Consider the following 23493-nt stretch of genomic DNA (forward strand, 5'->3'; position numbering starts at 1 on the left):
TGCACATTGGTAAACATAACCCCAACTATAAATACAAAGTGACAGGGTCTACATTAGCTGTTACCACTCAAGAAAGAGATCTTAGAGTCATAGTGGTTAGTTCTCTGAAAACATCTGCTCAATGTTCAGTAGTTATCAAAAAAGCTAACAATTTAGGAACCATTAGGAAAGGAATAGATAAGACGACAAAATATCATAATGCCACTATATAAATTCATGGTACACCTTGAATACTGGTTGTCCCATCTCAAAAATGATATTAGAGTTGGAAAAAGAACAGAGAAAAGCAACAAAATTTATTAGGGGTATGGAACAGCTTCCATATGAGAAGAGATTAAAAAGACCAGGACTGTTCATCTTAAAAAAGAGACTAAGAGGCAATATGATAGAGGTCTGTACAATCATGAATGGTGTGAATAAGGAAGTGTTATTTAACCCTTCACATAACACATGAACTAGGGGTCACCCAATAAAATTATTGGGCAGCAGGTTTAAAACAAACATAAGGGAATATTTCACACAACATACAGTCAACCTGTGGAACTTGTTGCTGGGGATGTTGTGAAGGCCTAAACTATAACTGGGTTCAAAAAAGAATTAAATAAGTTCATGGAGGATAGGTCCATCAATGTTTATTAGCCAAGACAGTCAGGGAGGCAACCCCATGCTCTGGATGTCCCTAAACTTCTGACGGCCAGAAGCTGGGACTGGATGACAAGGGGTAGGTTACTTGATTAATTCCCATGTTCTGCTCATTCCCTTTGAATCATCTGACACTGGCCACTGTCAGAAGACAGGATACTGGGCTAGATGGACCATTGATCTGATCCAGTATGGCCATTCTTATGTTATTCCCAAAAACTCTCAGTAAAGTCTATAGATGATTAGTGCCCTATAAAAGGTTTTATGACATACCATCTTCTTCCATCTCGTTTGTAGTGTGTGCTGTATTTATGGAGTTTAAAGATAAATCATCCCAAAACGCTGTTCCTGCTTCGAGGGAACCATGAGTGCAGGCACCTCACAGAATACTTCACCTTTAAACAGGAATGTAAGTATACCCAGTTCTCCTCAGTAATGACATAGATGCACTAGCATCTGGCCAGGTCAGGGCTCTCGGTCCTCTATTGGCCCTGTCTTGGATGGCCTAGCTGGCTTTGGCAAATGTATCTGCACTTAGCTGTCCTCTCATTTCCAGTATTCTAGCACACTGCTTTAAATGCTGTTCAGTATTTTGGGTTGAACCAATCCTATGGAGTGCTGAACATACGCTAAAGTAGCATTTGAGTTCTCTTGGTAAAAGGAATATGAATGCAGATAAAAGGAGTGCAAGCCCATCTCCTGTGTTACTGACAAATGGTTGCATGCAAAGTCCCCTCCTTCTCCCCAGTTTCTAGACCCAGCACCCTATAATTACTGCCAAGTGACTTTCAGTTCAGTTTGTGCAGCTGGAATTGGTGATTACAGCTGGAAGAAAATAAAGGACTCTTCCTAGTGTTTGTACTGGGCGAATCATTACCTCTAAGATAATTTTATTTTAGTTAAATATAGTATTTATAACTTTTTAAAGTATGTGAAACTAGTGCTGGTGAAAGGTCAAGTGGCATGCCAGCACTGGAGACTGAAATCCTCTCTCCACACAACAAGCATAGCAGAGGCAGCAGTCACTTCGACCCTGACCTGAAAGAGTCGTCTCTAGAGGACAGATAGTAGTTCAGTTCTGTAGCTCAGCTGGCTGTCAGAGGGGTAAAGTGTGACAGGAATCTACCTGTTTGTTCAGAAATGAGCTGAGAGGCATCAGCTTGCTTCATGCTGAATACCGAAAAGCCATCTGATGATGGTCATTATTTCTCTCTACTGAGCTGGGCTGGATTTGAGCCAGTGATCTAGAGGTTAAAGGTTCTGTATTCTGTTCCCAGGATCCCCTGTTGAAAAGCATAATAAACAAAAACCGCCTTTTCTCTTCCTGTACATAAATGTTTCACTACAGAAGCCTTTTTGAGCCACAGAAATAAGGGAGGGAGAAAATGAAAAATTCAGTAATATCACCCTTTCCTTGTAGATGAAGGTCAATCTTACAGTAACAGTAAGATTTTTTCCAAGACATGGTTGTGGTGATACATCACCATCTAAGATGGCTGCCAGACATGAGACCATGTGTACTTTGATGTGGTGATCTCCTAATGTGACTACTTGGTGTTGTAGGGTCTTACTACTTCAATAGCATCTGACGGGGGACGTTTCTGAATCTATCTGGCAACTGGTTGTGAAAACTTAGTTTCTGCTTTTAGGAAACCCATATCACTTCCGTGACACTTACTGAAAACCTTCCTAGCCTATCTGTTAAAACAAGCAGCAAACGATATCAGATTGCAGAGCATTAATGGTTAAGCCAGCAGGTGTCTAGACATACTGCTGCTTAGAACAGCACCTCCTGTTGTATCCATAAAAAGAAATCTAAAACATAGGCTTTTAGAATGCATTTTAAGGTGGAGATTGCGGGATGTAACTTTTTTTTTTAAGCCCTTTGGGCCAACTCAGCACGCTAAATAAGAAAACTTGTTCTCAGTGGCTTCTTTTGGGGGAATCAGATCATTTTGTGTTCTAATCTGTTCAGGTCTCAGGCAGAAAAGGTTGGGTCAGGTCAGTACTCAGGAGCCCTTGAAATAACACAAGTTGCAGGGAATGGTGCTGAAAGTGCACTGAAGGGCTCTCTTCTCTCTGAATCAGTAATGAACTAGTGCCTCAGCATGGTGAGAGAACTGCTACTAGTTGATTGTATCTCTGACATCAGGCTGAGGCATAAAGCTGAGAACCTGACCATATGTGGACATTAAAGATTATATGCTATTTTTTTGTAAGACTTGGTGTGTTAACCCCTGGTAGCCTGGTCAAATTCTAGCTCCTTAGCCTCCCTGAGCCTCCCTTGAAGCACTCGTATCCAACCGAAACCACAATTCCTTATCTAAACTGTTATTGGTTGTGCCAAGTTAAACAGCTGTTGCAGTTCCTAGTGTATAGTCTGCATAGTAGTTGAAGCTTGTAAGATTCTTTGGGGTCCTTTGAGATGAAAGGTGCAATATGAATGTAAGATATTTACATGATTTTATTAGTAAACCAAGTTCTTTCTAACCCTTGGCAATGCTGAGGCGCCTCTTCCAGGAAGTTCTTGCTATGGAAGTTAACATGCACTAGGATAAGTTAATTTCTGAGCTTGAGGGGAGAAGATTAAAGTAAAAGTTCCTGACTGGGGCCACATTGGAAGCCTTTTGACTTTCAGGGTCATTAAGTATTTTCTAAGACAGCTCCATTAATGTGCTAGAGGAAAGCTTTGCTTAGAATGTCATAGGTGTAGACTGTTTGTTTCACCTTCTACATTAGCTTCCTCTGACAATGCTACAGATCAGTATGTTAGTCTGAATGCATGAATGGCCTGGAATCTTTTCATCCAACTTGATCAACTCACATTGGGTAGAAGATAAACCATCTCTCTCTCTCTCCTGCCTGCTCTCCCCGTTAGGTCGAATCAAATATTCGGAGCGAGTGTATGATGCATGTATGGATACATTTGACTGTCTTCCTCTTGCCGCCCTCCTAAACCAGCAGTTCCTGTGCGTCCATGGAGGACTGTCTCCAGAAATCACATGTCTAGATGACATTAGGAAAGTAAGTAATCTCACTCGTCATTCACACAGACATTTTTATTGCGCACTTGTATTACTAGGGTTCCATTTTAGTTGCATACTCTCACAATCCATCTCTGGTGGATATGAGAGTTATCGCTTCCTCTGGAATCTTGGATTGTTGAAGTTTGGTCTTAATAGGGCTTTCTTTGATCCCTTTACTGAAAGGGTTTGACTGCAGTTTAAGCATCAGGTTTGATACCCTCCTGGGAACCCAAGATCCCAGCAGGAATATAACAGCTTTTTTTTGTTCCGAGGTAAAGAAATTGAGTTCCAAGCAGTTCAGTGTGCGTGGGCCTTTTGGACAATATGTTAAAAAGCCAAAGCCCTGTCAGTTGCATGGACAGTACAGCTCCTTAGTCCTTATTATGGAGCATTCTGGGCACTGGTTAACAGCCTTTGCATCCCACAGGTGGCTGCTGTAGTTTGATGTTCTTTGTCGAAAAACATGCTATGCACGTTTGCTATTCCTCCATTTTATCTGCTGTTTCTGATACTCCCCCATGTATCTTGAGACCGCAGCATGCTCTGTAGTTCTGCAGCACAGCTCAAGCTACTTTGAGTGTTTGAGGGTAATGGATCACACACTTTCCTTCCTCTCTCCCACCTCATCCTTAATTCTCTCATGCAGCCAGAGCTGGTTGGTTGCAAGGGCCTGGCAGATTGTCCCAAGTTGGGCCTTCCGTCAGCAAAACTCCAGGCTAATTTAAAGGCCTTTGGGTTGGTTACTAAGACTTGGTTCCTGCTCTTCTTCCTGAATTGCTACCTGGTAGCGTGTCATTGACTTAGTTTGCATTTTTAAGTCTGCAGTATGTTTTTCATTATTATATAGAATTTACTTTTTCTGCCGCTATGTAACAGGTTAATAACATCCTTGATGCTGACTGCATTGAATTTCTGTAGACACTGAGTGTAGGTTCTCTAGTGGTTATACCAGGGAGCTTCAAGTCAGATAGTATGTCGGTTCTCCCACAGTGAAGATCTCTTCTGAATGTTTTGAGGGAGAAGAGAAAGCAGGCAGGGGCAGAAAGCCAGGCAACTCATGAGCATCCAAGTGGTGATCAGATGGCTGCCACTCAGACCTTGCTCCCCAAAAGATGGAAAAAGAGAAGGGAGGAAGCTCAGAGCTGTTGAGTAGACTCAGTTTTGGTCTCAGTAAGAGAGGAGGTGTCCAAAGCTCTAATCCTAATTCATTCGAACTAGCCCATCTCCAGAGCTCTTCTGCCTAGAAGCATGTACCCCTTGGTTACAAAGCCACTTGACCTCCACAATTGTCCTCATTTTGTGTGCACCTTCCAGTTAGACAGGTTTAAAGAGCCTCCAGCCTTTGGTCCGATGTGTGACCTACTCTGGTCTGATCCATCAGAGGATTACGGCAATGAGAAGACGCTAGAGCATTTCACTCACAACACTGTTCGAGGTTGCTCCTATTTCTACAGGTAAGCAGAGTTTCAGTGGGGCTCAGATAAACTATGGCTTCTGACTTGCCCTGGGTAGTGTTTAAAAGCGAATGGAGAGATGGAGTGAAATCCAATTGTTGTGTTAAATGCCCCTACTTACCAGGTTCTTGGGCTGTCTGTGTAAGCACAGAAATGCATGAACTTGCATTAAAGCTGTTTTTCCCCTATGGGAGAGCTACTTGGGTGGTACCTGACTCCCTGAAGCTGCCCCTGGATGCATCACTCGATGAAATCGCAAGTATCTAAGATTGTAATAAGACTTCTGGTACCTGTTATGGTGCTTTTGGAGATAATTTCAGGGACCAGAAGGTATCAAGGGGATTTTAGAAGGAAAGAAATAATTTTAAAAGATAATTTTCTATACTTGACTCCTTGCAACCTGCCTGGTTGGGATTTAGCGTAGGAATCCAGACTGACTATTGTTTCCAATGTGCTTTGTGATTAATCTTTAAAAGATGGCACTGTACATAGATGTGGCCTTATTTCAGAGGTGCTGGGCGCTTGCAGCTTTCATTGGCTTTGAAGGGTATGACTACACTGCAGCTGGGAGTGAGCTTCCCCGCCTGGGTAGACAGACTTGTGACTGCAGGACTCTAGCTAGCATGCTAAAAATAGCATTGGGAATGTTGCTGCACTGGCTGAGGCTCACGCTAGCCACCTAAGCTTGAAGCCAGAGGAGCAGGTGGGTCTGAGCTCGGCGGCTAGTGCAAGCCTCTGCTGGTGTAGTAACATCCACACTACTGTTTTTTAGCACGCTAGCTTGAGCCATGCCAGCGTCAGTCTGCCAGCCAGGGTTGGGGGCTCACTCCCAGCTGGAGGGTAGACCTAGCCAAAGATGCTCAGCACATCTGAAATCAGCCCACAACTGTGTGCAGTGCTATCATTTAAAGATTAATTGCAAAGCTCACGAGATCATTAACGCTCTGTGTTCTCATTTCTCCTGCCTCCCCAGAGGAGGGAGGATTTTTGTCTTTGCTACCTACTAATGTATTTAAAACTCTTCTCTTTAGTTACCCTGCAGTCTGTGAATTTTTGCAAAACAATAGTTTGTTATCTGTAATCCGAGCTCATGAAGCCCAGGATGCCGGGTAAGTGCTGCAGTGCTAGGACTGTGCAAGAATGTTTTTTCAGTTTTTCTACCCTTAGCAAGACCAGAATGCTAACACCATGCCCTGCCTTCTAGGTACCGAATGTACAGGAAGAGCCAGACAACAGGCTTTCCATCGCTAATCACGATCTTCTCTGCACCAAATTACCTAGATGTGTATAACAACAAGGGTAAGGCTGGCAAGGCCATGTCTCTGCAGTTGTTTTGGATGCCAGTGCTGTTTGAATATGAACCCTTAGGAAACCCCTCTCCAATTTCCTCCTCCTGTTTTGTTAGCAGTAGCCCCAGTTCACTCCATCCTTCTCATTTCAATGAAACCTCTTCCACTTCCCTAGGTGTGTGCACAGCCTGTGAGCCAGAACATGCTAGCCACTGAGCCAACTGCATCATGCTAGCTGCTGTGTGCTGCTACCCCTCTCTTCCAGCCTGGCCTGACCTGCTGATATGATTCTACTCCCACTCATCTGGTTCTCAGCTTTCAGGGGGAGGTGGGTGTCTGGGAAGTGACAACTGGGGAAGACGGTGGAACAGCTCAAAACAGGCTCCTCAAGATCCCTGAAGTTAGTATTACCTTTTATCTGCCACAGTGGTCTGATGGAATCCTAAGAAAACATCTCATCTTCAGTGTGGTGTGTGCCTGGGATAAGCTAGTGTTGAATCCAAAAGAGCTTCATTAAGTGTCAGTTTGACAAAAGCCTGTAAACTCATAGTGAAGATTGCCACTCTGTGTATGACTTGACCCTATCCCAACCCATGTGTTGCAGCACCAGTGCGCAAAGGAATAAATAAACCATGGAGTTAGTAGCTTTGGTTCTGAATTTCTTTCCTTTAGTCAGTTCAACTTAGATACTTCAGCATCACATTATTTTCCTTTTTTGGATGGTGGCACTGAATGAAAAGTAGCTCTGCTATTAGCTTTGCAGCTGCATTCAGATTGGCAGCAGATTGTTGTGGTATTGCTTACTGAAGTCACGCACTGTTTCACTGACATCATCAGGTCAGTGGGTCCACAGGACACACTATAGCTAGAAGCGTTTGACATATGTAAACACGAAGGAGAAGGAAGAAGAAAATTGTTCAGAATAGTCCATGGTGGTTATAAATACAAATAATGGGATGAAAATGAGCAAAGGTAAAATTTAGGCTGAGAGCAGGAACTCTTTCCTAAGAGCCTGATCTGGAGGGCAGAGGAATAGTCTTGAAGAGGAGTTTGTGGCAATCAGTTACTCTGGACACAGCCCTAGTGTATGCTTCAGAGGGAACAATCTTAAACTGCTTGGCCAAGAGTACTTAATAGGCCTTCACCTCTGATTCTGATATCTGTGGGAATGTCATCTTATATCATGCATCCGAAGAAGTGAGGTTTTAACTCACGAAAGCTTATGCCCAAATAGGTCTGTTAGTCTTTAAGGTGCCACCAGACTCCTTGTTGTTTTTGTAGATACAGACTAACACGGCTACCCCCTGATACTTGACACTATCTTATATCATGTCATCAGGGGCTCTTAAATTAATATTGACATGCATTGGGAAAAGGAGCATTGCTGTGAAATTAGAACCACACTAAGGACTAAAAGCAGCTGTGAATCTTGTTTCTAAAGCTAAAAGCTAAAGTATTTATTTATGTATTTATTTTGTCTAAACTGGACTAAGTAGCAAACTTAAACAAGACCCCTTCTTTCGCACTCTGAGCCAGAAATGGCTTACCTGGCTTTAACTGATTATTAAGATGACAGTTTGCATGCTGTTACAACTAAACTGTCAAGTTATAAGCCCTGGGGGAATGACATACATGCCTGTAATGGCAACTCACCAGTAATAGTGACTACGCCGCTGTAACATGCAGTTGCTGTCCATGTTCATAAACTTTAACCCTTCTGATATTAAATAAGGAGTGAGGGAAACTTTCCACTTATCTTTCTAACCTTAACTTAGGACCAAGAGTTTCTAGTTCATGGTTTCTTTGAGGTGACCGTTTGAAGCTTCTGAGCAGAGTGTACTTTTTCTTTAGAGTCTCATTATATTGTCCTGAGGAGCTATTTGGAAGATGAGCTATTGTGAAATGTCTAAAACTTCATGCCCTGTAGTTGATAAACTGAAAATACCACTTAAGCCTCTTAATTCTAGATAAGTAGTAGTTTGGTGCTGCACAAATTGAACTAGTTGTCATTGTGTGATCACTAATGCTCAGTGCTGAACGAACCTAGAGGGAGACAGTCTTTGCGCCTCAGAGCTCACCGTGCCTGCATATACACATTCTCTCTCTCTCTATTCTTTTTTAGCTGCTGTGCTGAAATATGAAAACAATGTCATGAACATCAGACAGTTCAACTGTTCTCCACACCCCTACTGGCTTCCAAACTTCATGGATGTCTTCACATGGTCTTTACCTTTTGTAGGGGAAAAGGGTAAGAAATAAAGCATTCAGATTTCTGTTTGGCCTAAACAGTGACCGATCAGAGCACTGTATGTGTTAACATCCCCCTGAGGGTAACTAAATATCTGTAAATATCAAATCAGGGGATTATCTAGGAAGTTTTAAATATGTGGTACAGCTTGGCAGTGTAAAATGGCATTGATAAGTAGTTCAGACTTACCATGACCTATTGTACAGTAGTAGAACTCTGATGGCTAAAGTTCCCCAGATTTTAAGTTTCTTTGGCAAAGAAGGTCTGCTTTTCCATTACCAAGAAGTTAAATAAAATGGTCCCCATTTCACAATATTTTTGTACTGTAAATAAATAAATAAAATAAAATAATAGATATCCTATCTCCTAGACCTGGAAGGGACCTTGAAATGTCATCAAGTCCAGCCCCCTGCCTTCACTAGCAGGACCAAGTACTGATTTTTGCCCCAGATCCCTAAGGGGCCCCCTCAAGGATTGAACTCATAACCCTGGGTTTAGCAGACCAATGCTCAAACCACTGAGCTATCCCTCCACCCTGATTATCTGTGAACCAGCCCTGATTATCTGTGAACCAGCCCTGATTAGGTAATTCCCCCAACTGTGCTGACATCTTCCATGCTACATAAAGAAAGAGATAAATATCATGTAGATGTGTGGCCTATCAGAGCATTCACCACAGTCAGGGAGAGGTTTTGATTTCAGTTTTAATAAGGTACAGCTGCCTAAAAAAACCCCAAATTTTGCCAAAATTCCAGCTTCTTAACAAAGGAGCGCTGTCCTCTCCCAACTAGTCTAGATTTTCATTCAGGGCTTTAGGTTTTGGGGATAGCTTAAAGGTCTAAAATGTTTACTCTGTGGAACCAAAGGTTGAAATCCCAGAAGAGCCAACATTCCCTGAAACAGATGGCGTATTATGCAGTTTTTGTGGGGTGGGGGGAGTGAAGGAGATTGGGAAGGGACCTTAACTGAGACCCAATCTCTTCTGCATGAACACTATGGATACCCCACTCCCTGATCAGTTCCCATGCAGTTGTGCAGCATTCTGTGCAATGCTCAGATTGCACCCACCTCTGTGACAGAGGGTCTCAAGTATCTAATCCAGCGTGTTTTGGGATCCTTTGCAATAAAAAATGCTGCAGAATGTAGCTATAAAATATCTTTGGGCTCCCTCTTCAAATGTGTAAATGACTGATATCATTGGTTCAATCCGGCTCACCCTCCTCCCTTGAGCAGTGTGAGCGCCAGCCCCCTCTAATCTTCCTACCTATTTGTCACTACTTCTTGCAGTCACAGAGATGCTGGTCAACATCCTCAACATCTGCTCTGATGATGAGTTGATTTCAGATGGTGATGAAACTTTGGAAGGTAACAACCTTTATTACAAGTTGGGCTGTTAACAGTGGTGAGGTAATAGTTTAAAGCTAAATTCAGAGAGATTGGAATCCACTTTAGAACCAAATACCAAACTTTGTCCCCTTGCAATCCAGTGACAGTGAAGTGCATAGGGTTGTACTTATTTGTGGCACTAGATCAGGGGTTGGCAACCTACGGCACGCATACCAAACATGTCACGTGAGCCGATTTTGAGTGGCACGCAACTCCCTGCGGTGGTCCCGGCCCTCAGCCCTCCCGCCCACTGCTCTTCCCTGCGGGGGCAGGAGGCAAAAGCTTGGTTCCGCGGCAGCCAAGCTTCCCCCCTCCCCCGCTTCTTCCCCCAGTGTGGTGCTTTCCTGCCCTGCATCCTTTCTGTCCCTGGCCAATCAGCTGATGGCCCTAACGAGGGGGCGGGGGAAGAGCGGCAGCGTCCACACAGCTCCATAGAGGAGGCAGAGAGAGGTAGGGACGGAGCCTGGGGGAAGGGAGTGGAACAGGGCATATCCCTTCCAGCCCCCTGCCATGAGCCGCTCGGGGTAGGGGGCTGGGAGCACCCCCACGAGCCGAGCACCCCAGCCCTCTGCCCTGCACCCCCCACACACCCAGCCCTCTGCCCTGAACCACCCCCACCCCAACACACACTCAGCCCTCTGCCCTGAACCCCCCATACCCCAACACACACTCAGCTTTCTGCCCTGCACCCCCACACACCCAACCCTCTGCCCTGCACCTCCACAGCCCCATCCCTCTGCCCTGAACCCCCCCACACATACTCAGCCTTCTGCCCTGCACCCCCATATCCCCAGCCCTCTTCCCTGACCCCTGAAACACCCACCCCCAGGTCTGGGGTCTCGGCCGCAGGCCCTATTCGGCCCACTGCTGGCCTAGGTGAACAGAACCCCAGGCTGGCAGCAAGCTGAGCAGGTTGGCGGCGTAAGATCAGCATTTTAATTTAATTTTAAATGACACTTCTTAAACATTTTGAAAACCTTGTTTACTTTACATACAATAGTTTAGTTATATATTATAGACTTATAGAAAGAGACCTTCTAAAAACGTTAAAATGTATTACCGTCACGCGAAACCTTAAATTTGAGTGAATAAATGAAGACTCGTCACACCACTTCTGAAAGGTTGTCTACCCTTGCACTAGATATTCTGAAGAGTGATTTCCTGGCATTACCAGGTCATGGGACTATTCACCATGTTATTTTTTCTCACTCAAACATTATTACCCAATTTACTGTGTAGACCGTCTCTCCGCTGCTACTCTGCCCTGCTAGATCTAAACTTTTAACACTCAAGCACTGGGCCAATTTGTTCTTCCTTTTCATACTAGCTCCAGAAATAGCAGCCAATTATTTGGTCCTGATTAGTGATTTTTGAAGTGATGATGTGTGAAGGAAGCTGAATGCAGGTGGGGCACTACATACATTTTGATAAATGGAAAAGTATTGAGAGAAAATAAAGTAAATGCGGCATGGAAGCAGTAGGAGAGGTATAATGTAACCAGGTGCCACTTCTATCAACAGGTCAAGACTTTAACCCGCTTCTCCCATTGAATTTCATTTTTGATTATTTTTTTCCCCCTCCCTCCCATGAAAATTAAATTTGTTTCTTCTATCTCTGTCTTCATTTCCTTGTTTCTTGGTGTCTCCTCTCCCTGAAGATCACTACATTTCAAGCTATCAGAAAGGTACCCCGCTAGAATTTGCTACAAGCTTAATTCTCACTGCCTGTGCCAGCAGATTCCTTGGAGTGGATTTGAATAGCTGACTAGTTGGGGAGGCTCTCCATCCCCCTTTCAGCTTTAACAGAAGCGCTGTGTGTTTTTTAACCCTGCTGTGTTCCTCTAGGAACTTGAGATGGGGTCACATTTCTATTTGACTTCCTAATGCAGCCACCTAGTGCATGGCAGAACCATTGGTGCATGTTCGATCTCCAATGTAGCTTGTACTGTTCTAATGTGTGATAGTGCCATTTGAAGAGTCTGAGCTGAGAGAAGATGTGTCTATCCTATTTTATCATCAATCACCTTCCATGCTTTTCTCCCAGTGTGTGTAATAAAAGGGGAGTACGTCTACCTTGCTGTGTTTGAGCGAGGGTCAAAGCAGAGTTGCAAGGCTCCAGCCAGCCATTCACTGTGTGTGTTTATGCCAGAGGTGATGCTTGTGTGACCACTCTCTCTTCTGCAAGCACAGCCCAGCATTCCAAGGTATTCATCAGCAGTCAGATTTGTCCGTTGTCTGCCTTACCAAGCTGTCTACATGGCTGAGTCATTTTTGTTACATTCTGTGTAGTGTGATCTGACCTGTCGAGTAAAGATCTGCTGCTTCAAGCAAGAAGTGTGTGATCCATTCTTCTGGTGGTTCTACTCTTTCCTTAGACCTTTATTTTGTCAGTGTCACCATCCTCATTTCCATTCCTACCCCCTCCAAATAGACTGTTTTCTAGAGAACATAGCTGTGAATTTGTAATCCATGATTTCTCTTTTCTAGAGCCAGACAGATGGTGCATACTGACATTACCTGTGGCTTTAAAAGGGGGGCAGGAAATTCTTACACAATTTTTTTCTTTCAAAGCAGGCACGACAGTCCGTAAGGAGATAATCAGGAATAAGATCAGAGCCATTGGGAAGATGGCGCGTGTTTTTTCAGTTCTCCGGTAAGAAGGCAACGTGGGAGTGTTTTGTGTCTGAGCTTAATGTGCGATCTTGGTCCTGGGGGTTGCTCCTCTGTCTGACCTATATGAGTGAAGGTAGTAGTATGCAGGCAGGAATCCAGCTGAGAGAGTCTGCAAAACTATATCAAAATGGGGGGTCTGGGTTTGGGAAAATGGCTCCCATGTATCTGTGTCTGGTGCTGCAAAGCTGATGGTCAGTCCTGTTCTTCGGGTACTACAAAAACCTCCATCCCATCAAAGCTAGCATCCTCATAAACAGAGAAGATTAGACCTATAGTAGGGATCCCTCCAGATCAGAGATGCATTTCATGTAAACAAGGAAGTACATCTCTACCCCGATATAACACTGTCCTCGGGAGCCAAAAAATCTTACTGTGTTATAGGTGAAACCGCGTTATATCAAACTTGCTTTGATCCTCCGGAGTGCGCGGCCCCACCCCTCTGGAGCACTGCTTTACTGCGTTATATCCTCATTCGTGTTATATCGGGGTAGAGGTATATTGGGGCAGTGATGGCCTTGATGTTGGCTTTGCTGCACGTCATCCTAGTAAACAGAGCACCTCAACTTACAAGGTTGTATTAAACTTCCTGATAGAAAGACATCAAATGTAAGCTGTTTGGATCACCTTCAACAGTTTACTGCCAAGATAGTACAGACCTAGGCTTGAGGGTTACCCAAAGGTAAGTATGTAGCATTCCCCTATGAGGGAAGGAATATTTTAGTGATCATGCCTCTGGCTGTAACCCTCTTGCCTAAATGCTGGCTTTGGTAAGAGTAATCCATCCTTCTGCATCCTTTTTCCAGAGAGGAGAGTGAGAGCGTGCTGACTCTCAAGGGCCTGACTCCCACAGGTACTCTGCCCCTGGGAGTCCTCTCAGGGGGAAAGCAGACTCTACAGACTGGTGAGTACATGCGAAATAACGCTTACACTGTGCATGGAGCTCACTGAATCTCCTGCTCCAGTGTTACAAATGTACATAGGTGCTTCTTGACGTGTGGTTTGGGACGCGTGAGGGAGCCACCAACACTTGTTTGGAGGAGTCATGATTCTCTATTCGCCCTATCTGGTGTTCTGCTGAAGCAGAGCTGGCATGGAAATATCTGGCCTTCAGGTGCCACCATAAACCATTGTGCCAGTTCCTACAGTTCCTTCCCTGCAGCACCATGGGAATGGGGGAAAGGATTCTCGGGAGGAACGTTGTGTGGGGTCGTAGGAGGGAAAGGTTGAGAACTCCTGTTATAAACTGATACAAACTGGGGGGGGGGTCTTTTCTAAGATACTAGTATAATCTCGTGGTCAGTAATGGTAGCAAGGATTGAGACTGAACAGCATCAGGCTTCAAGCATGTGTAGCATCTCGTTTGTTAGAACAACTCTTAAGGGTTGTGCCTCCCCTGCCCCCTTAACATTGCCTCCAGGCATTCTCTGCTTCAGCTACTCTGCTGCTGCTGCTGTGTACCAGTGTACATGAATAGTATGATACATGAGTCTGCTTTTTAGTTCTTTTTATCAAACTAAATCCCTTTGTTTTCAACCCTAATATTCTGATTCCAGGAGGGGGAAACTTATATTTTTACTTTGAAATAAGTTAATTCTCTCAAGTCTGTTTTTAATGTTCAAACTTGGTAGTCCTAGTGACTTGGTCCATTGGGTTTGAGTAGCTTTCCTGTATACTTGTTACTTTCTCTCTATTTTTGGCAAGTACACTTGTGGCTTCCCACCAATCGGTCTCAAATTATATTAACGTTCTGAGAGCGGCATTGATCAAACCTCACATAAGTAGAGTGTTTCAGGCCACAGGGAGTGGTGATTGGCTGGTGGTCAGGGAATGAGTTATCGTAACGTGTCCCCAGAGAGAATCCTGTAATCTAGTGTTTTAATCCTTTCCTGCTGCCAGCCCTTCAGTACTGGCATATAATCGGCCTGCTTTCCCTTCCTATCAGCACTGGATGGTTTCCTGATGGCTCAGAAAGAGGTTTGTTCTGGGACTGGCTGGCTTTGATTAAATATTTCATGTGTGCGTGAGAGAAGAATTGCTGTAGGATCCTATTGGGTTTGGAGGATGTGGCATCTTCCCAAGTTTTGTAGGTTTTCTTTGTCCAAGGAGATGTGCGAGTTTACTTTACGCTCTGTCCAATGTGATTTCTGTCACACTAATTAAGCTACGGGCATGAGAATAGAAAGTCAGTAGGTGAGAAAGCAGGTGTTCACCTTGAACGTGCTCTGATAACCTTGGGATACAAAAGACTGGAGCCAGGCTTAGTCATGTAACATTGTTTTATGAAGCTCTAGTTTGAAGGATGATACATGTTATAGATGGGAGAGGTGCAAACAAGCTTAGGAGACAGACTTCTGTCTATTGCTTTTTTTAGGTTATTCCTCTCCCCAGAACCCCCACCTCCTCAGAGGTGAGGTGCAATGCAGACACATCCCAAAGTTTCCAAAGAGCCACGCTTTGACCTGAAGTGAAGGATTTTAGCTTTACACAGTTTCATAATGAGCTTTGTGGTTTAATCAGAATAGTGAGAGAGATGGCAGATCGATTAGATCATTCCTGCTGCTCTTACCCTGTTCTCCCTCCTCTCCTTCAGTCTCTGTTGACTTCCCCTCTTCTGCATGAAGTCTGAGCTTCTCACCAAGGCAATCCATAACTCCACTGCTACCTGCATCTCCATGCTCAGCTCCTAAGCACCGTCTTGCTTCTTATGCCCTCCCCATGCTTCTCTCCTCATCATTCCTTGTCCCTCTTGTCCACTCCTAACTTCATGCTGCCTTCCATGCTACCCAAATGCTTGGAACATGCACTGAATGACCTCCTTCAAAGACCACTCTGGAAACCGCCCTGTTCTGTCATGCATTCCACAGATAATGGCCACACCAAGCTGAGAGCATTCGGTGTTGTATTGGGTCATCTTGCACCCTCATTGTCAGGGCGGGGAAGCTGGTTTGCTCCCCTTCTCACCGTCTGAGCCTTTTACAGATCTTTAATAACATGAGATTAACAAGAGTCAACTAATGATCCTCAAGCCAGAGCTACGATGTTAATGCACAACGCTACCCCTTCCTCACCCTATGTCTGGAAGCCCGAACACATGACCTGTGCATTATGCCACAAGGATTTAATCTCAGGCACTTTCAAGCCTAAAGGGGAAGTAGATTCCAATTAAGGTCCCTCCATTGAGAATGCCCTGCTACCAGGTGTTCTGACAGGGATTACTAGCACAAGCACGTTGACAATCGCAGCAGTTCCAGGAGCGGAGGGAGACATGGCATTGCTGAAACCTTATGGTGTCTTGTTGCTTAGTAACCCTTTTTGTGGGAGGAGTTGAAGCCAAGTAGATTTGAAATATCTGCCTGTGTTGTGTTCTACTTCAAGACATCAGGAGCTGAACAGCCTAGTTACTGTGCTACTCAGCACTCCACTCCCAGAAAAGGAGCCAACCCCCTTTGCTTCCCCTCCTGTCCAAATGCCAACCTGTTGGTTAAGGTCAGTTTCTTCTTTAAGTGACAAAGGCACTTCTGCCACAGGTAGGTTTGTGCACTGCAATTTCCATGAGGCAGTGAGTTCCATCCATGGAACTCTCCTTCCCAAAGCATCACTAAGCTGAAGGCGATAGCAGGTGCCCATTAAAGGTTGGCTTTGCAAACTAATGGAAACGGGACACACTTCAGTCCAGGAGGTACCAGCCCCATGGCTATCATGGGGGACACATGCTCCTGGCCCAGGAGGTGCTGAAGGGCCAGCCCTGTTAGTTGCTTTGTTACTCTGTTTTGGACTCAGTAGTTTGACATGTATGGTGAAGTTCATGCCACTAAGAGGAAGGAGGCTCCCAAACAGCCTGAAGTTTGACTCCTCGGCTGGAAATCCCAGCTGAGTGAAATCCCCTTCCAGCCCTTCTGTCTCTAGCTCCTGTCAGTCCTTCTCTGCCAACTGATCTTCATCATGGTCCTTACTGGGGCGGGGAAGGTTGTGGGTCTCTGTAATGGCAGCAATAATGTTAGTTCACTCACTCTTTTCTGTCTTCATTTTTGCATGCCACTGTTCCTCCTGTATTACAGCCACAGTAGAAGCGGTAGAGGCACGGGAAGGTATGGCTAGAATCCTGCGAGAGACTCAATCATGTTTGTCTGCTAATTTTAAGGAGCTTTATCAGCAGTATGAAAGCTTTTTACTCTTGCATCACCAAAAATGGGGGAGGATTGGCCCCTTCTGGGAAAATAAATAAAATATTCGGCTATCTCAGATCTTTCTCAGCCTTGATGTCACAGAGATGAGTTGGGATGCTTAATTTCATAAGACTGGGCATCTGGGACTGCTGTATTCCTGTAGCAGGAGCCCAGACTGAAAATTCTGGTGTCTCATCAAGGTCCTAGTGTTGATTCCTGAAACTTCATCACTGGATGGATTGTTGCTCAGCTCAGGCCTTTGACAATATGTTTCTGAAGGCTGCAAGAACAGTTGACCAAAACCATATAAGAAATATTTGATTGTATTTATTGCTATCCTGGCTCCTTGGGATCTGATCTCAGCCTTTGCCTTCCCTTCGGGTGGAGTGAGACAGTGTGGAGAGGCAATACCCTCTCTGCAGTTAAATACCAGAGTAATGAAATTACTGCTTTGGAAACTTACATTCTCCTTCACAATTTCATCAGATTTCCATTGGGTAAAACCGCACTATTCAGAGATCACAATATCCGAAAGAATTTAATCTTTAAAAACGCTTGAAGCAAAACCTTTTACTTAAATCTATTGTAAAACAAACTAGCTAAATGCTTTGTGCAGGGCAGTCCCTGCAAGGGTCTTGAATTACTGCAAGGTTGAGTAGAAACAAAGCATACGCATCTGCTCTGTCCCATGCGTTTAGCTCCTGGTCATGCAAGATAAAATGCTTCCTTTCCGATCCAAGGATTAGCTCTTTCTCCTCTTTGTGGTGTTGCAGTGCCTGGTTTTTGTGTTGAAGTAAAACGCCCTTTGTTGATTTGTCCTCACTGTTTTTTTAGTATTATGTTTTTCAGCTTTGAAAGTGTGCTGCTATTTCACTGCATTAACTCTTCAGAATACAGGGCACATGTCTGGCCTGCAAGTTGCCCCCGCTAAACAGTATTGCGAGGGAAGTCATAAGCGAAAACAAGGCAAATAAGCCCTGGGTTTATTGGTGCTGCTGAGTAAATTGAACTGGACCCTCAAAATTGGTTTAATGAAAGATAATGCAACTCTATATATCACCAGTATAACTTTGCCAGTTCATGAGACACTGACAAAATCATACACAGATCCGCTGCTTACTTTTTCTTACCCAGACATGTGCTCTGTAGCCACGACTCTCGGTTCTGTAGTATGGTGTATGCTGATAGGCTGTTCCTTGGTATGCTATGGCACAGACTGACTCTTCTTTGCCCTCCTTGCTCTAGCCATCCGTGGATTTTCACCGCAGCACAAGATCCGCAGCTTCGAAGAAGCCAGAGGGTTGGACCGCATTAATGAACGCATGCCGCCACGCAAAGATTCAATGCACCCAGACGGGCCGGTGAACTTGGTAACCTCAACAAACTCTGCGGAAAAGAACGGCACAGGGAAGAAAGCTTAGTAATGGTTCTAATGCCCAATCTGCACCACTAAAGGATCCAAAACTTAATGAATTTTATTTATTTATTATTGGGGTGGGATAGGGATGGGGAGAAATAAACTTAACCTGGAGGCACGTTCATAATCCAGTTTGCATCCATTCTGTAAGAAAGGTGACCATTTTGTAATTTTTTAATTTATGTTCAGTATATAAAAAGTCCATCTTTTTTTTTAATTTAGAAACCAATCTAATTGCTAGTGCATATATGAAGTGTTGTGCTGTACAGCTGACCTCTCCCCCACAGAAGGGGAACCTCTGAGGATTTAAAAAAAAAAAAAAAAATCACACTGAGTCCCAAGCAACTTTGATCTTGACTTTGGTACAGTTTTAAATTAGCCTGTGCTTTCAAAAGCAGCATCTTTCATTTTAAAATGTTTTCACAACTGTCTTCACGGAGTTGGCTGTTATTTTCTTCGACTTTTATTGTCTAGCTGCAGCCGCTGCTTTAGCAATTGATCTTGTGGAAGATGGCATGCTGCATGGAGCGACTGGCTCAGACCCAGCCTTCTCTTTTTGGAAGACTTTATCCTAGGTGACGTTAAAGTGGATAGTTCATATTCCAGCTGGGGTGTTGGATTATCTCTTGGGGATAAGGGTGTGAATTTTCCAAAACTAGCGCATTTTTCTTCAGGATTCCAATTTATTCCAATAGAACAAAAAATCTCTTAGAATGACCTGGAAGGTGGGCATGGGAAAGCATCTCCTCTAGTCGCCATTCTTTCTAAAGCTTCTGGTTTTCAGACTCTGAAGCAAACCATTTGCATCGTTCCATCAGTACAAACAACACTTGAAGTGCATCTAAACGTTCTTTACAGAACACTGTGCGTTTTGATTTGTAGTCCATTGAAACAGGAGTAGGTCAGTGCACACTAGGGAACATTTAGTACACAATAGCAATGTCCATGTAGCCAATTAGTGCACTAGGCTTTACACCCCAGCTTGCCGTGCACTTACTGTGTCTTGACAAGCCCTTGGTGTTGGTGTTGCCACAGACAGTAGCAACCAGAACACACACGCACACACACACACGCACGCATAAGGGATTAGGTGAGCAAGAACCTAGTGACTAGTGGAGGTATGGACGATGTATGCTGCATGGAAGATGGTGAGCCATCCAGGGAACATCAGGGACTCCATCTGAAAGAGGGAGTAATTTACCTGGCCTCAGATAAGTGGATAGATGGGATGGGGAAGGATTGGTGATCCATACTGATCGTTGGCCCCCTTCCCCTAAATATTTGTGCTGTTGAATGCTCAGTGCAGAGAGGGACTTGTGAAACACGTACGTTCTTGGAAACATCTGTTTCCTTTGCTTGTACTGAGGAGGGTAATTTTTAGAGAAGGAAAGTGGCTTGGAGAACTCAGTGGATCTGGGCTAGAGATTCTTGAAGGCTGTTTGTATAGTACATCTCTTTAGTGAGTTGGGGGAAGGAGATTTCTTTAGGTGATGGTGGGTTTCTACTATAAATGCACACTGGGGATGCCAAAAGAATGGCCTCTATACATTGTAAAGTGTTTTGAAGTTGGAATCTAAATGAGCAAAGTACCCAGTTTGGTTCATTTACTTATTCAGACTTTGACTTAATCCATTTTTGAAACAGACCTTGAAAAATCCAAACCTGGTTGCTTATTTTTACAAAATGCAAACTCCTCTCTTTCTGCCTTTCCCATATGGGTCATTTTAGCTGAATCCCCTCCTGCTTATTACATTGCATCAAAGCAGCATCACTCAAATGCTAGGCCTTTGCTGCTTTTCGCTCCCCTTCCCACTTGAACAAATGTATGACGACATCTACTGCCACCAAGCAGATGAGCAGGGTTAAACTCTACCCTCTAGGTGATCCATGCACCCTGTTCTTTATTTTGTCTTGAAGCCTCTTGATGTTACTATCTTCCCTTCATGCTGTGGGCATAGTCTTTGATTCCAATCCCAGAGGAAGGCAGCTGCCTCACAGGAATCCTTTAAATTGTCACTTCTAATGATATGTCACAAACTTAATTTCATACCAGTTATTTAGGACACTGCATCTGAGCAGAAGGGGGTTTTAGCGATGGACTCTTAAAGTCACGTGTCACCATTTTTTTTTTTACATGACTGCCGCTTTGTGAAAGTGAGTGTTTTTGGAAGGCTTGTCTTTTCTTACTCCTGTGTGGGGCAAGGGGTCCCTCTTGATATCCCTCTTCTTTCTATGGCATCTGTTCCAAAGCAGGAATAGACTTAAACATTGCATCTTCCTTTTAAAACTGGCTGGTTGTGCAGTGTGCTACCCTAGTGTGTAGTGCACACACTCTGACCTGGCTGAGATCTTCTCTGAGCAGCATCTCTGTTTCAAGAGCCATGTGACAGGTACCAGAATGAGATTAATCTGTCCCTCCTTAGGGGTTAGTGAATAACCGTGGGGGGGGGGGGGTGTTTGGCTAGGTGGGAGCCCTCCTGTCCATAGTAATGGTGGGAGAAGACACTGCAAAGGTATCCTCTGCTCATCACCCTTTGAAAGCTTAACACTGAAAGTTGTTTCTGCCCCAGTTGCAACGGAAGCTTTGCTCATGGATTCCAGGTTGCTGGTGTTGGCTTTCTTGAAAAGAAAAGGCGTTTGTTCATGAAACGCTGTCCTGTTCTGAGGTGTGGTTTGTTTGTTTGTTTGTTTGTTTTTTGTTTTTTAAAGCAGGTTGCAGTTCAGCCCTACCAGCTTCTGCTGTGACCCTCTTTGCCCTTACTCCTCAAAGAAAGATTAGTTTCTGTTTCAAAGCTGGAGGCTCACCATAGCATTGCTTAAGTGGTGTTTGCAAAGCATGGAGCTTCGAAACCATAGTTACTGGAGCTGCCTGCCTGCCAAAATTATCCATCCTCAACTAATCAGGGGGCATAACTGGGGGTGACAGCTGGCTTCCTAAATTCTGATTGGCTTGTGACTTAGCAATACGTTGAGCCAGAGGGGGCTTGTTTTTAAGCATGTTAATTGTTGGGTGTTCCTTAAACAGGAGTCCCAAGTCATCTGCTAATTGTCAGTCAATGAGGCTGTCTCCGATGGGGAGGAGCCCAGCTCTCACATTAGTCACAATCAGCTCGAATGAGCAGTACTGAGCGGCTCTGATAGCAGTCGCTAGCCCAGTGTGTTGTGGGCGGAAGGAGCTCTCTGGATGACTCATGGCTTCCCCATGCAGGAGCTATCGGGTCTTCCCCTCCTTATTCTATCAAGCTGAGAGCTGCTGGAAACGTATTCCATATCCCACACAAGCACATGCAGATAGGATGCTGTCAGGCGAAGCACAGTCTCCAGTTGCTATGGGAACGTTGGTGCCAGGGTCTGTGTTTTTTCAGCACAGTATGCAGTGTTCTTAATGGGGCGAGGGGGTGAGCAGCAGCACAGATTGGGGAGAGTGGGTGTTAATTACCCCCTTAATTGATGTTCATCTTGTAACCTTCCCTGTCCTGGCTTTTCCTCTTTAATTCAGAGGTTAACTAGCTCCTGTTGCGCCGAGTGGTGCTGTAAATGGGTAGCAGTGTCTGAGCGGTGGTAATCGTGCATTGACAGTAGGGGAGGAGTGTACCATCACCAGCTGCAGTTATCTTGGGCATGTTGAGTTTTCACCTTCAATCGGAGTCGGGGCGGCCAGGATTTTTGCTTTTAAAATATAAACACAATATGTGAACCAACCTTCAGTGCTAAGCATTTAAACCTCACAGTCCCCTTCACTTCTGTTCTTTGTATCCCAAGGAAGGAGGGGGAGAGAGACCTCTAAGCATAGGCTTTGAGTGCTGGGCAGCTCTGGAAAGAAAGTAGAGCTCATTCCCAGCAAAGCATCATGCCACAAGCACAGCATTTGGTGCGAGAGGGGCTCCTGCACTTCTGCACTGTAACAGACGAGTGTAAAGAACTGTGGCCTTCAAAGCCATGTCTGAGAGAGGGAGGGGCTTAAATATTCCCCCTGCTCCCAGTGCAAAAGTATTGCAGAGACTTGAAGTAGTTTCTCCTCTTCCAACTTCCCATCCCATCTCCCAGAAACCCAGCACTGGTTCTGCTTTGGAACTATGCATGTCTGAAGAGGCTTCATCTCAGAGCTCCATTCCGTCCTCTGTTTCCATCCCCTCTTGCCAGCCAGCTGCAGAAGCTTGACAAATGAGACTTTGCAAAAAAAAAAAAAAGAAAAAAAAAGAAAAAGGAAAAAAAAAAAAGAATAAACACAAAAGCCAAGGAGTACAATCAGTCCATGGAACTCCAGACTATTAAGGGCAGTGCCACTGCACTCCTTTCTCCACAAGGCTGTCCCTAGCAGCCTGTCTTATTTTTGCATGTTATAGCAAGGTGCATGTAACAAGGAGGGAGTCAGCAATGGGATATTTTAGCATTGGGAACAAAGGTGCATTTACCTTGTTTTGGGAGAACCTTTTACTGTGATGCCATCCCACACACCTATTTTTAAGGGCCTTTCTTGGCACACCACCACACTTGGGTAAATCTTACCTAGCTAGATTCTTGTAACGGAGCAGCTCGGAGGCTTGTCTGCCTCAGACCCAAAGGACCGTAAAGCCCCTAAGAACATGTGTTGGATATGGTGATGATGACTTAGGTTCTCGCCGCTGAAGGAGCATATGCCCGTTGCCTGGAGACTGCCTCCTTTTTTCTTGCTTTTTTTAGTTATGTTTAAAGAAAAATGGTGAAAAATGTTATTTATTGGCAGAAATTATTTAATATAATTTCTCTTTTTTGTGAACAAGGAATGAATTTGTTAGAACTGTCTTAATGTAAATTGGAAGTCATCTTTAAAAAAAAAAAAGTTAAAAATTAAATGACAGTCATTTGGCTCTGGTGTCTTTATTCATAGACTCATAGACTTTAAGGTCAGAAGGGACCATTATGATCATCTAGTCTGACCCCCTGCATGCTGCAGGCCATAAAACCGTCCCTACCCCTTCCCTGGACTCTGCTGTTGAAGTCCCCAATCCTGTTTTAGGTGACTTCAATCGGCAGAGACCCTCCTGCTAGAGATCCCTGCCCCATGCTGCGGAGGAAGGCGAAAAACCTCCAGAGGCTCGGCCAATCTGCCCTGGAGGAAAATTCCTTCCCGACCCCAAAAATGGCGATCAGTCAGACCCCGAGCATATAGGCAAGAGTCACCAGCCTGACCCCTGTCAGCCATTATACGAT

The 23493-nt window shown here is 44.5% G+C and overlaps 1 protein-coding gene across 6 annotated transcripts in view; it reads left to right on the forward strand.

Moving 5' to 3' along the window:
* PPP3CC (protein phosphatase 3 catalytic subunit gamma) overlaps positions 1-23149 on the forward strand; it is a 53380-nt gene extending 30231 nt beyond the window's left edge. The window contains exons 4-15 of one of the 6 annotated variants that reach the window (XM_054017304.1): positions 940-1051; positions 3521-3666; positions 4983-5122; positions 6154-6231; positions 6327-6421; positions 8534-8659; positions 9947-10024; positions 11703-11729; positions 12616-12697; positions 13521-13618; positions 16776-16805; positions 18129-23149. In XM_054017304.1, coding sequence (XP_053873279.1) covers positions 940-1051; positions 3521-3666; positions 4983-5122; positions 6154-6231; positions 6327-6421; positions 8534-8659; positions 9947-10024; positions 11703-11729; positions 12616-12697; positions 13521-13618; positions 16776-16805; positions 18129-18304 — 1188 coding nt within the window. In that variant the 3' untranslated portion in view covers positions 18305-23149. The remainder of the gene's footprint in view (positions 1-939; positions 1052-3520; positions 3667-4982; positions 5123-6153; positions 6232-6326; positions 6422-8533; positions 8660-9946; positions 10025-11702; positions 11730-12615; positions 12698-13520; positions 13619-16775; positions 16806-18128) is intronic. The other 5 variants (XM_054017305.1, XM_054017309.1, XM_054017307.1 and 2 more) reach the window with 5 other exon arrangements.
* Positions 23150-23493: the final 344 nt, after the last annotated feature.

The sequence above is a fragment of the Malaclemys terrapin genome, chromosome 2 (assembly GCF_027887155.1).
Source record: "Malaclemys terrapin pileata isolate rMalTer1 chromosome 2, rMalTer1.hap1, whole genome shotgun sequence".
NCBI lineage: Eukaryota > Metazoa > Chordata > Testudines > Emydidae > Malaclemys > Malaclemys terrapin.